This window comes from Micropterus salmoides, unplaced genomic scaffold, assembly GCF_014851395.1.
Source record: "Micropterus salmoides isolate LMB-PRFRI ecotype aquatic unplaced genomic scaffold, ASM1485139v1 Ms_hic_scaffold_5, whole genome shotgun sequence".
Taxonomy (NCBI): Eukaryota; Metazoa; Chordata; class Actinopteri; order Centrarchiformes; family Centrarchidae; genus Micropterus; species Micropterus salmoides.
In genome coordinates, this window is record NW_024044237.1 from 19,825,798 (window position 1) to 19,839,336 (window position 13,539).

General features: G+C 42.9%; 1 protein-coding gene across 4 annotated transcripts; it reads left to right on the plus strand.

Annotated features, from left to right (window-relative positions):
• Window positions 1-227: 227 nt before the first annotated feature.
• ankrd13d (ankyrin repeat domain 13 family, member D) lies at window positions 228-13,533 on the plus strand. Of its 4 annotated transcripts, none has more exons than XM_038699078.1 (17): window positions 228-983; window positions 1,062-1,218; window positions 1,314-1,438; window positions 1,728-1,773; window positions 2,700-2,843; window positions 3,163-3,352; window positions 4,027-4,093; window positions 4,580-4,661; window positions 4,996-5,057; window positions 5,143-5,273; window positions 5,402-5,559; window positions 5,875-5,988; window positions 6,334-6,506; window positions 8,746-8,825; window positions 11,029-11,262; window positions 12,987-13,046; window positions 13,180-13,533. In XM_038699078.1, the coding sequence occupies exons 1-17, from the start codon at window positions 900-902 to the stop codon at window positions 13,259-13,261; spliced, it is 1,989 nt and encodes a 662-aa protein (XP_038555006.1). In that variant the 5' UTR covers window positions 228-899; the 3' UTR covers window positions 13,262-13,533. The 4 variants fall into 4 exon arrangements, with proteins under 4 accessions (XP_038555006.1, XP_038555008.1, XP_038555007.1 ...); XM_038699080.1 differs by having other exon boundaries at window positions 229-983; window positions 1,086-1,218; XM_038699079.1 differs by having other exon boundaries at window positions 231-983; window positions 1,083-1,218.
• Window positions 13,534-13,539: the final 6 nt, after the last annotated feature.

Sequence of the window (13,539 nt, forward strand, 5' to 3'; positions counted from 1 at the left end):
GAAAAGTTACCGTGATGATCAAACATCAGTCTTCCTGGCTCCACCCAGGTTTTCACCATAACCTGGAAATAAAGCGACGCCTAAATAAATAAATAAATAAACAAAGCTGCTGCAGCTGTTAATCAAGCTGCGTTTTGCCAGCTTTTTGCACAGTAACACGTGATTTTGACAGATGTGGTGTGGTTTATTGATCGTTAGCCAGGCAGGACTTGAGCGCCATCAGCAGCTGTCACCAACATCGTACCGGATTCCTCCAAATCGAGTGACCTGGAAGTGAAACTAGACTAAAGGCCGTATCTCGCTTTGTTTTGACAGACCGTAACAACGCTGCGATAAAAACAGGGTGGTTGCAGTAACAGCGGAGTAGCTAGCTAACTTTATCAATCGGGGATTTTACCCCTTTCCCCCCCCCAATAATAACGTTATATCCATCATAGAAAAAATGAAGGGACTTGCGAGGTGCATTTTGACCGACTAAATTATTTGAGAAGAATGGAAAGCAGGTGCTGAGAGGAGCAGGGAACAATGTTGTTATAAGCGAGTTAGCTAACGTTAGCTCAGCTAGCTGTTAGTTAACTACATCAAGTTAGTGGGCTGAGTTAGCCCGGCTAACTCAGCCCACTAATTTAAATAGGCACGCACAATATTCGGCTTTGCTGCCTAACATTAGCTGCTTGGAAATATTTGCTTTGTGACATTTTCCCCCCAGTGAAACACTCAGCGTTTAACCCTTATTTCTGCTTTTTACTACCGTTAAGCTAGCTAGCTAACCAGCTGTTAAGATCAGCGCTGAACTCGTTGCTTCAGTCTTGCTGTGGTGTCACTGCAATCTGTTGGCTGCTGAAGTCATTTTACAAACATAGCTTTACTGCTGTTGAACTGGCAGGCGGACGACAGCCATGGCCCAAGAAGCATTTCCTCTGCATTTTCTAGTCTGGAACAATCAGTACCTGGAGCTTGATCGGGAGCTGCAGAAGAAAGAGGTGAGTGAAGGAGGTTTATTTTGCATTTGGGATTTTACAGATGCGTTTGTTAGGTCGCACTGCATTGCGCTGATGCAGCTCGTGTGTTTTTGTGTGCAGCAGGATGTAGACCGTCTGGATCCGAGGGGGCGCACCCCGCTGGAGCTGGCTGTGTGTCTGGGCCACCTGGAGTCCACCCGGGTGCTGCTCAGGCACTCTGTAGACCCGACACACTGCAGCGCACAGGGCTGGACCAGTAAGTGCTCTGCTGTGGCTCCCAGTTTCATGCCCCGAGGCTGCTAAGGGAATAAGAAGCACCCACTGTCATTAACTGTGGATGTTACGTTTCAGTCTTGCAGGAGGCGGTGAGCACCGGGGACCCTGAGCTGGTCCAACTGGTACTCCAGTACAGAGACTTCAAGCGTGCGACTGAGAGACTGGCGGGCATCCCAGAGCTGCTCAGCAAACTAAGACAGGTAAAACTTCTTTACAGTCGGCTATTTTATTAAAAACTTTGAGCCTCCAGGTCTTTAACTCTACCTGCTGCCTTACACAACAAAGCTTTAGTTACTATTTATGGAAAGGGTTGTTTTTTTTTCTTTTCAGTGGAGAGCAACAAAGTTCAAAGCTGCTGTGTCAGTGCATCTTTTTCATCACTGCATGTTCCCAACATGTTCCCAAGTCTGATGAATCAGGATGCACAAATGTAAGATGACAGGGATATTTTGCTTTTGTTTGAGTAAGAGTTTTCATGGTGTCTTCCAGGCGCGGGACTTCTATGTAGAGATGAAGTGGGAGTTCACCAGTTGGGGTGAGTGTGTCTCACTTATTTGTTTTACCACAGAGGTCAGTTTCAGTACCGCAGTAGTTGGACAGCTCCTCCGGCAGCAGCCACAGCTCAGAGGACTTTGAAAAGTCCTGATTGTGTTTACTCCAATCAGTCAGTTTGAAACAGTGGCCTAAACACAAGACAGGGCAGGTTCATTTCAAAATGTATCCCACTACAAATTACAGATCCCCTGCCCTAAAGTGTTATCTGTAATGTAATGTGGTGTCCTGTGTTTGGATTACTTTGCCTTCTCAACTCTGCAGAAAATGCTCACGTAAACAGTTAATCCAGTTTTGTAGCTTATATTAGTGATCATCAATAATCAATTAATTAATGCCTTCTAACGTGTATTCTTTTCAATAACTAATAGGGGTGTGACGAGACACTTTTGCACATTGAACACTTTATTTCCTGCATTATGATGTTTTTTCTGCACCATTTTATGGTGATTTTCTTTTATTTATATAAAGAGAAACACACAATTGACGTGTGGAAAATTGTCAATTGTAACAATTTAATCTTACGAAATCTCATCACACCCCTAATAACTAATGAAATACAGCAAGCATTTTATAATGTCAGCCATTGTTACAACACTGTAATGTCTATAGTTGAACTATTTAGTTCCAGTCAGCTTTTTAATAAAGCAGTATAGTACAGGAATTTAATGTTAATTTCCCACTGACATATAAATCAAGTTCCATTTCTGTTTTTTTTATCATTATAAATGGAATACTTTTGGTATCTTTGCTGTTTGTTTTCTGACTAACAGCTGTCATTAGCTACAGCGCTGTGCAACAAGCTATATGTAGACATTTTCTAGAAAAACATTTAAACCCTGTAAATCTGCTTCTCATTCTCCTCTTGGTTTCTAAAACGCTTCTCCTCTCCTTCAATGTTCCTCTCAGTGCCCCTGGTGTCAAAGGTGTGTCCCAGTGACGTCTACCGGGTCTGGAAAAGCGGCTCGTGCCTCCGTGTGGACACCACCCTCCTGGGCTTTGAACACATGACCTGGCTAAAAGGACGACGCAGCTACATCTTCAAGGGTGGAGGTGCGTGTGCTCCTAGGACAGCATCAAATGCGTATGAACATGTACTTGAACAGCTGAGGTCGATGGATGGATGTTTTTGCTTTGAAAACTTTGAGTTGGACCCTGAAAGACTTAGAAAAGGGTCGTGGCTGTTGAGTGGACTCAAAGTTGCATGAATATGATTCATGTGGTGATATAAACAAACAAGCTAGCATCAGAGCTAGCAAGGCTATTTTGCTTACCTGAATCTTGTTTATTTCAATTGCCTGTTTCATTAGCCACTGGTTTAGGTTCCTATGTCTTTTGCCTTTCCTTTTCACCTGGGTGCTGCTCTTCTTAGACGACGGGGCCGTGGTGATGGAGGTGGACCATGAGAAGCAGGTGGTGTACACAGAGCCACTTGTGTTGTCTCCCCGTGACGCGCCCTCCCTACTCGCAGCCATGCAGCCGTCGCAGGAGAACACAGCTCAGAGACTCACGTCGCCCATCGTCTCCACGCACCTCAACACACGCAACATTGCCTTCGAAAGGTAACAAGCACGTTCTGTATACAGATGTACAAACAAGATTAATTTAATCAAGATCACATTGATATCTGAACCACCTTGCTTCATGGAGCTACTAACTTGCCCTGAAATTATTTCTTTAATTTGGGTTCAATGGATATGTTTTTTGTATCATGTTTGTGGCTTTACACCCTGTTTGAATCTGAGACAAAAATGTAAAGCCTGTAATGTAATTTAGCATATCATCTACAGACAATTCACATAAACTCTCACTATATAGAGTTACCATCACAACTAATTATTATTTTTCATGTATGTGCAACACCTTCATCACCCCGTGAGGCAGCTGCAGTAAATTATAGTCTAACCTCATCAGTGTAACAAATGTTACACTAACACAACTAATCTTTCCTTATGTGTCCCTGTCACGTCCCCACAGATTACTGCACTATTTGTCAATATGTCTATATTGTTTTGTTCATAGTGTGTATATTAGTGTTGTCTACTCTGTAGTTTGTGTCTGATTTTATTTTATTATTATGTTATTATTGTATAAGTAAGCACATCGTGAGCAATGTACAATCCCGAGTCAAATTCCTCGTATGTGTACACATACCTGGCAATAAAACTGATTCTGATTAAAAACATAAAAACACTAATAATATCTCTGCCCTTACTTTGTTTCTTTGCCTGTTTAGGAACAAGTCGGGAATCTGGGGCTGGCGATCTGAGAAGAGTGAGGTGGTCAGTGGGTACGAAGCCAAGGTGAGAGTGACCGCAGAGCCAACCCAGTTCATATGGGTTTTCAGAAGTAGCAAAGCTGGCTGAAACGTGTAGTTCACACCATTTGGTAGTTAGTGTAGTATTTTTCTATGAGCCAGTCTGCTGTTGAGACTGTTCTAGAAAGCATTTTTTAATAAAATTAACACAAGTAATAATGTGTCAGAAATCAGAGAGAGCTTTAGCACAAGAGATTGCTATTGTGTTTGTGAAAACGGACACAAATTTTTACAAGGGACAAGGGAAATGCAGACAAGAACATAGTGTGCGAACAGATAACAGACAAAACACAATATGCAGTTTGCTCTGTCAAACATAGACCAGGAGAGATTCTTCCTTACGCTACACCACACAGTTTTACCTACTGCTGTTTTAAGAAATGTATTTTTAACCCAAACAAATGTGTTAACAAGGAGCTTCACTTAAACAAAGTGTGTGTTTTGAGTGTTTTTTGTGCGTCGTCTGGTCCAGGTTTACAGTGCCACCAATGTGGAGCTGGTGACTCGGTCAAGGACGGAGCATCTGTCAGACCAGGATAAGTCGAGGAGCAAAGGTAAACACACCAACACGACAACGCCCACGCAGTAAGTCCTTTTGCACTTATAACCATAGTGGTGGGAAGGCAATATGTCAAAACCAGTGTAAGTAATTGAAACTTAATGTACGAAAAATGACTTAACACTTTTGATCACTATGTAGTTCCTTTTGACTCACAGTACAGAGTTATTTTCCCCTCAGTGTATTATGATGTTATTTATGATCCAGTGCTCCAGATGCATCTCTTGCCTTCCTTGTAGAGCGAAAAATAGACTGAATTAGCAGATTGATGACGATGATGATGATGATGATGATGATGATGATGATCTCCTTACATTATTCCCACTCAGGCTCAAAGACTCCTCTGCAGTCCTTCCTGGGGATTGCTGAACAACACACAGCTCACAATGGGGTAAGAGACTCCACCCACACCACCTGCAGCTTTCTGTAATGAACACAGTCACTTACAGCTCTCTCTCTTTCTGCATTTCTATCAGAGTAATGTATCCCAGTGTGCCAGCCCTCACAACCCCACGGCCATCACAGCCGAGGAGTATTTCAACCCAGAGTTCAACCTGAACGGCCGGGACATCGGACGTCCCGTCGAGCTTACCAGCAAAGTCCAGAAGTATGATGCAGCCGCAGAAACACACAGCGTTAATGCTCATCACTTAAAGCTTTCTTTATGGACCAGTTTGCTCAAAACGGGGGTGTTGCATCTCCTCCTCTCTGTCCGTCTCCCTTTTCCATCTCCAGGTTTAAAGCGACCCTGTGGTTGAGCGAGAGTCACCCTTTGTCCCTGGCCGAGCAGGTGACACCCATTATCGACCTCATGGCCATCTCCAATGCCCACTTTGCCAAGCTGCGGGACTTCATCACGCTGCGCCTGCCGCCAGGTTTCCCTGTCAAGATAGGTGGGTATGAGAGATGTGGGTTATTTCCTGTGTGGAGTTGGACATGGGTCTTGAGTTTATTAAAACTAGGTTCAAGCACCACACATTGATTCTCTAGTAGCTCCAGGTGTGTTGGTCTGTAACTGTCTGTTGCTAAATTGACATGTTAAACCTAAAATAATGAGAGCTAAAAGCTTTAGTCTTCTGGACTAATTGTTTTGCCTGATTCACGTTCTTTGTGTGTGCCACTGTATGTTTTTCATTTGCGCTGCCGATTGGTGCTACAGGAATAATCAGTTATTTAAATCTTTCAAAAACTCACTGTCTGCCCTCCAGAGATTCCCTTGTTTCACGTGTTGAACGCTAGAGTGACGTTCAGTAACCTGTGCGGCTGCGACGAGCCTGTCAGCTCTGTGACTGTTCACCAAACCGAGAGCTCCGAGGAAGCTGGTGACTATTTACTCACATATAAACACCAGTGAAAGAACATTAGGTAATACCTGATGTTTTTAAATCACATAGAGATCATCTGGTTCTGAAACTTTAAAAAATATGTCTGTAGTAGAACAAGAGTGAGTAGATAATATATCACAGTGCAGAATATTTTAATTATAAAACTGTTTCATCACATTTAGTTTGTTGCTTTGAAGATAAGGTCATTTCTTGTTGTTTGCTGTGTTCTGTTTTGTTTCCAAAACAGAACACAGGCTTAGTATTAGTATTATAGTTTTATTTTTTGTATTGATATACTTTTAACTTGTAGTTACAGTAAGGTTGTAACCCATCTTCACCCAGGTCAGTCTCCCACTCGCTTCGACTGTGAGGTGGACCCCTCGGTGTTCGAACCACCCGCGGACTACACCACCCTTGGTCCAGGCCGCAGCGAGCCGATGAGGGACGAGGATGACAACCTGCTGCAGTTCGCCATCCAGCAGAGCCTGCTGGACGCCGGCACAGAGAGTGACCAGGTCAAAACAAGGCCTCGCCTGAGAGTCCGCCCAGTAACTCCTAATTAGTCTTAATTAGATACGTATCAGATGTGCGACTAGACATCGTCATCTTCTGCATAGTAACACCTTATTATTGTTTTGAAGTATGCTTTGCACAGTCTGCATTCTCCCCACACTCTGACACACTCACACACCTACACCTCAGGTACAGTGGGTACGGAAAGTATTCAGACCCCTTTCAATTTTTCACTCTTTGTTTCATTGCAGCCATTTTCCAAAAATCAAAAAGTTCATTTTATTTCTCAGTAATGTACACTCAGCACCCCATCTTGACAGAAAAAAAAACAGAAATGTAGAAATATTTGCAAATTTATTAAAAAAGAAAAACTGAAATATCACATGGTCATAAGTATTCAGACCCTTTGCTCAGTATTTAGTAGAAGCACCCTTTTGATCTAATACAGCCATGAGTCGTTTTGGGAAAGATGCAACAAGTTTTTCACATCTGGATTTGGGTATCCTCTGCCATTCCTCCTTGCAGATCCTCTCCAGTTCTGTCAGGTTGGATGGTAAACGTTGGTGGACAGCCATTTTCAGGTCTCTCCAGAGATGCTCAATTGGGTTTAAGTCAGGGCTCTGGCTGGGCCATTCAAGAACAGCCACGGAGTTGTTGTGAAGCCACTCCTTCGTTATTTTAGCGGTGTGCTTAGGGTCATTGTCTTGTTGGAAGGTAAACCTTCGGCCCAGTCTGAGGTCCAGAGCACTCTGGAAAAGGTTTTCGTCCAGGATATCCCTGTACTTGGCCGCATTCATCTTTCCCTCGATTGCAACCAGTCGTCCTGTCCCTGCAGCTGAAAAACACCCCCACAGCATGATGCTGCCACCACCATGCTTCACTGTTGAGACTGTATTGGACAGGTGATGAGCAGTGCCTGGTTTTCTCCACACATACCGCTTAGAATTAAGGCCAAAAAGTTCTATCTTGGTCTCATCAGACCAGAGGATCTTATTTATCACCATCTTGGAGTCCTTCAGGTGTTTTTTAGCAAACTCCATGCGGGCTTTCATGTGTCTTGCACTGAGGAGAGGCTTCCATCGGGCCACTCTGCCATAAAGCCCCGACTGGTGGATTGCTGCAGTGATGGTTGACTTACTACAACTTTCTCCCATCTCCCGACTGCATCTCTGGAGCTCAGCCACAGTGACCTTTGGGTTCTTCTTTACCTCTCTCACCAAGGCTCTTCTCCCCCGATAGCTCAGTTTGGCCGGACGGCCAGCTCTAGGAAGGGTTCTGGTCGTCCCAAACGTCTTCCATTTGAGGATTATGGAGGCCACTGTGCTCTTAGGAACCTTAAGTGCAGCAGAAATTTTTTTGTAACCTTGGCCAGATCTGTGCCTTGCCACAATTCTGTCTCTGAGCTCTTCAGGCAGTTCCTTTGACCTCATGATTCTCATTTGCTCTGACATGCACTGTGAGCTGTAAGGTCTTATATAGACAGGTGCTCTGACATGCACTGTGAGCTGTAAGGTCTTTATATGAGACATACTTATGACCATGTGATATTTCAGTTTTTCTTTTTTAATAAATTTGCAAAAATTTCTACATTTCTGTTTTTTTTTCTGTCAAGATGGGGTGCTGAGTGTACATTACTGAGAAATAAAATGAACTTTTTAGATTTTTGGAAAATGGCTGCAATGAAACAAAGAGTGAAAAATTTAAAGGGGTCTGAATACTTTCCGTACCCACTGTAAACACCCCGGCTTGCCCCTCCTCACTCTCCCCCCGTCTGCTCCATTTTCTCCATCAGCAGTATGTTTTATAAAGTCGCCTAAAAGACTGAGAACTAGTCTTTTTTCCGTACATTTCCACTGGCAATCCGTTATCACGGCAGCAAGTGAGCCACACGTCAAACAACTGAAACCAACATCTGCACTGTGTGTTCACGGCTGCTTTACCTGGTCCGTGCGTAAAATACCCACCGCGACTTGTAACATAAGTTAATAGTCTACCAATTTTTTTAACCGAGTGAAGTCTGTGCAAAAACACATGGACATAAGACGACTGTTGCCACCCCCCGCGTGCGCACCCAATGACATCGTCCATCCCGATGTTTCATTGTAGACATCGTTCGATGGAAATTTTATAGACATCGCCCAACCATAGTTCTTGCATTTCTTCTTTTCTATCTCTAAACATTTTAAAATGTGGGTTCCCTTACATTTAAAGCCAGGTGTGACTCTTATGTATGGTTTTTAGGTGACCATCTGGGAGGCCCTGACCAACAGCCGCCCTGTGCCCCCGAGTCCACTGTATGAGGAAGACTCTCAGTTGGAGAGGTGAGCCGACCTTCAGACTTTACCTCTGTTTGCTTCCCAGGCAGGTTCAGGCTGGAGAGCAGATTCTAGGTGAACTCTGCTGTTAAGTATATCAGCTATTTTTTTAGGCGATTAGCATTACAGTGAGGAAAATAAGTGTTTGAACACCCTGCTATTTTGCAAGTTTTCCCACTTAGAAATCATGGAGGGGTCTGAAATTGTCATCGTAGGTGCATGTCCACTGTGAGAGACATGATCTAAAAAAAAATAAAAATCCAGAAATCACAATGTATGATTTTTTTAACTATTTATTTGTATGATACAGCTGCAAATAAGTATTTGAACACCTGTCTATCAGCGAGAATTCTGACTCTCAAAGACCTGTTAGTCTGCCTTCAAAATGTCCACCTCCACTCCATTTATTATCTTAAATTAGATGCACCTGTTTGAGGTCATTAGCTGCATAAAGACACCTGTCCACCCCATACAATCAGTAAGAATCCAACTACTAACATGGCCAAGACCAAAGAGCTGTCCAAAGACACTAGAGACAAAATTGTACACCTCCACAAGGCTGGAAAGGGCTACGGGGAAATTGCTAAGCAGCTTGGTGAAAAAAGGTCCACTGTTGGAGCAATCATTAGAAAATGGAAGAAGCTAAACATGACTGTCAATCTCCCTCAGACTGGGGCTCCATGCAAGATCTCACCTCGTGGGGTTTCAATGATCCTAAAAAGGTGAGAAATCTGCCCAGAACTACACGGGAGGAGCTGGTCAATGACCTGAAAAGAGCTGGGACCACCGTTTCCAAGGTTACTGTTGGTAATACACTAAGACGTCATGGTTTGAAATCACGCATGGCACGGAAGGTTCCCCTGCTTAAACCAGCACATGTCAAGGCCCGTCTTCAGTTTGCCAATGACCATTTGGATGATCCAGAGGAGTCATGGGAGAAAGTCATGTGGTCAGATGAGACCAAAATAGAACTTTTTGGTCATAATTCCACTAACCGTGTTTGGAGGAAAAAGAATGATGAGTACCATCCCAAGAACACCATCCCTACTGTGAAGCATGGGGGTGGTAGCATCATGCTTTGGGGGTGTTTTTCTGCACATGGGACAGGGCGACTGCACTGTATTAAGGAGAGGATGACCGGGGCCATGTATTGTGAGATTTTGGGGAACAACTTCCTTCCCTCAGTTAGAGCGTTGAAGATGGGTCGAGGCCAGGTCTTCCAACATGACAATGACCCGAACCACACAGCCAGGATCACCAAGGAGTGGCTCTGTAAGAAGCATATCAAGGTTCTGGCGTGGCCTAGCCAGTCTCCAGACCTAAACCCAATAGAGAATCTTTGGAGGGAGCTCAAACTCCGTGTTTCTCAGCGACAGCCCAGAAACCTGACTGATCTAGAGAAGATCTGTGTGGAGGAGTGGGCCAAAATCCCTCCTGCAGTGTGTGCAAACCTGGTGAAAAACTACAGGAAACGTTTGACCTCTGTAATTGCAAACAAAGCCTACTGTACCAAATATTAACATTGATTTTCTCAGGTGTTCAAATACTTATTTGCAGCTGTATCATACAAATAAATAGTTTAAAAAATCATACATTGTGATTTCTCACAATGTATCTGTCTCTCACAGTGGACATGCACCTACGATGACAATTTCAGACCCCTCCATGATTTCTAAGTGGGAGAACTTGCAAAATAGCAGGGTGTTCAAACACTTATTTTCCTCACTGTATATTCTCCATGGGTTGAGTAAGTCAGTGTCAGGTACAGACATCAGAGATGTACAGAAAAGCAGATGAATGTTCTGTATTGATTTTTCACATTTCTGGTTAATTCTTGTCATTTTGTACTTTATGAACAGAGAATAATAAAAATAAGGATGAAAAATCTTAGATTTAGCAGAGCTTGAAGCTGTCATCTAGGTCTACCTGTCAGTTCAGTCCACCGCCTTTTTTAGTTGTTACTGTACAACCATTTAACTCATGCTTATTCATAATTTGTTCTTATTCAGGGAAACCTGTGGCTTGTGAAGTCATTTAATTAAACATCTCTGAATAGGCTCCAGTGATTAGCTTTTTCTTTCCACCTTCTCATGGGAACAGCAGCTCCCACTTGTCACATAACAAAGCTCCACACTGAAACTTTACTGTTAAGATTCCCTTCTTTGTCTAACAATACATCAAGCCTTATATTTTTTCTTACTTTTCTCAGGGCAATCCAGGAGTCCCTGTCCATCTCACTGGTCAGCAGAGAGGGAGAAGACATGGCCGACCCCAGCCAGCCCTCCTCCGTCTCCCCGCTGGACCCCACCGCCAACTCCCCACTCTCCTACAGCGCAGTGACCGATCCGCGGCTGTCGGTACAGTTTGGTGTGGCGTCGAGCTTCGACGAGCAGCTGCGTATGGCCATGGAGCTGTCGTGCCGGGAGCAGGAGGAGATGGACAGGTGAGGCGGGAGCAGTATGACATGCATGACCTCACCTGAGTCAACACCGTCAATGTTGGAATCAACTCCGAAAGCTTGTTTGAGTGACCCAGAGGATGTTTGACTCAGAATTGGAGCTATTTCAGACATCCAGAGGTTAGAGGGTAGAGGTCCCGCAAGGAAATCTATACATGCTTATCCTGTGCAGTCCCAGCATGCACATGTCTTTGGACCATGGTAGGCAGAAAAACTCTGCACCACTGTGCATGTTTTTTTTGTTATGGAATGAGTGGACTTCTATTGTCTGGGCTGTGAGCACACACAGGGAGTGCTGCAGTGTGCTTTTCCATCTCAAACTATGTTTTGGCACCAAAGTGTGACAAACAACATCTGCAACACAGCGGGTAGTCAAAATCTCCTAGCATCCAAATCCAAGGAAACTGTCTCTTAGTTGTCATCCGTTCCATGTTGTTATTCGTGCGCATTAATACTGCGATGCTACAATAAAGATATGGTTCAGGCAAGGTTGTGTAGTGTGAGTGAGTCAATTTTATTTATTTAGTATATAGCACCTTTCGCAGAGCAAGGTCACAAAGTGCTCCACAGAGTGAAATGACTCAAAATAAGAACATAAAAACAGTAAAAGGAACTACAATAAAACATAAGCAACAACAGAGGTTAAAAACACACCAGATTACAAACACAGCATGAGGCGAGACAAAGGCCAGTTTGGATAAATGAGTGTTCAGCTGCTTTTAAAGGCATAAACAGAGACCGCAGAACGTTAAGTCTAAAAGCAGTAGTCCTAGTAGTCCTGGGTTATGTGATGTTTGCCATTCATATAGTGCAACTTCGGCTGACTAATCAGTAATCGGGTGAATTTTATTTTTTTTCTATGCCCAACCTTCAGGGACAGTTTTGCCCTCTGTAATCTGACTCGATGAAGGGTTAGATACCAGGAAACTGAGATTACAGTATTTACATAGAATTTCCACCCAAATCTCCTTCCTTTTCCCTGGGAAAAAATAAATTACCTGCAGGTATTTTTAGCACACATGTTCCTTTTGTGTCTTTTGGTAAAGCTTATTTTACATACTGAAACAAAGATGCCTTCTCCAAACCCCATTAATGCTACCATGAACTATATTGTAGCTAATACTTAAGTCTGACACTAAAATGCCCTTATTACAGTAATTAACGGTATCAACTTTTTAGCTGCTGTGCTTAGTTTTCATTATGTTGGATGCTAAAATGGCACCATTACAGTACAGGATTTTTTTCAAGTGGTTCAAAAGTGGCTTAATAAGACATGATTGCCTCTATCCCTGTACTTGGACGTCCAAGATCAATGCTCCTGTGCTTTAATCCACTATATTAACATGCCAGATTTGCTGTACGCAACAGATTTTCCTTCCTGGCACTGCACACAACCTGAGGTCAGCACTGTAAAGCTGGTCAGATGCACCCGTATAAGCACTCAGATCAAACCATTCTCTACAAGTCAGCATTTAGTTCTTTCCACTAAAAAATGTGGCGTACTTCAAAGAGGATTTTTTCTACTTCACATGCTCTAACAAAAATGAGAGAATAACATTAGAAGATTACAATAAACATCTGCAGTTCTTTTAGTTTGAAATGAAACTTCAGTTAAGGTGAGCAATATGGAGTATTATATTCCTGGAAGTAAGTAAATCACAGGAACGTCATTGTTCTTACTTACGAACTTTTATTTCTTTTTTTCGTAGGCAGCAGAAGGAGGAAGAGGAGGAGCTAGAGAGGATCCTGCAGCTGTCACTCACCGAGAAGTAATGTCACAATCAGCACAATGGAGCGACGGTCTTCATTGGGGAACAATCCTCTTAATTTATTCAGTTTTATTTTTTAAATCCTGAGATGTTAAGTTATTACAGATACTTTATTTGTCTTTCTCACATGAAGGCTGCTACGACAGAGTGTAAAGGACCAGAATATAAGAAGTGTGAGTGAAACGCAGGCGGGAGGTGGAAACAGGTACTCTTAAACACACTACAGTGAAGGAGGAGACAAAAGGGAGATAGTTTTCTTTATTTTCTTTTTTTATTGAACATTTTTCACAGTCTTGCTGTCTTTATCAAGTGATGAATGATCCTTAAACTTTAATCCTACAGTATAACATGCTCCATGATAATGATGAAAATTAAGAAAGTACAGTCTTAATGGAATAACTTAATATAAAAATATGATTATAACATTTGAAACATTATGTTGGCTTACTGCTATGTGTGAAAAATAAAGAGTAATGATCATCCTGGATTCTGT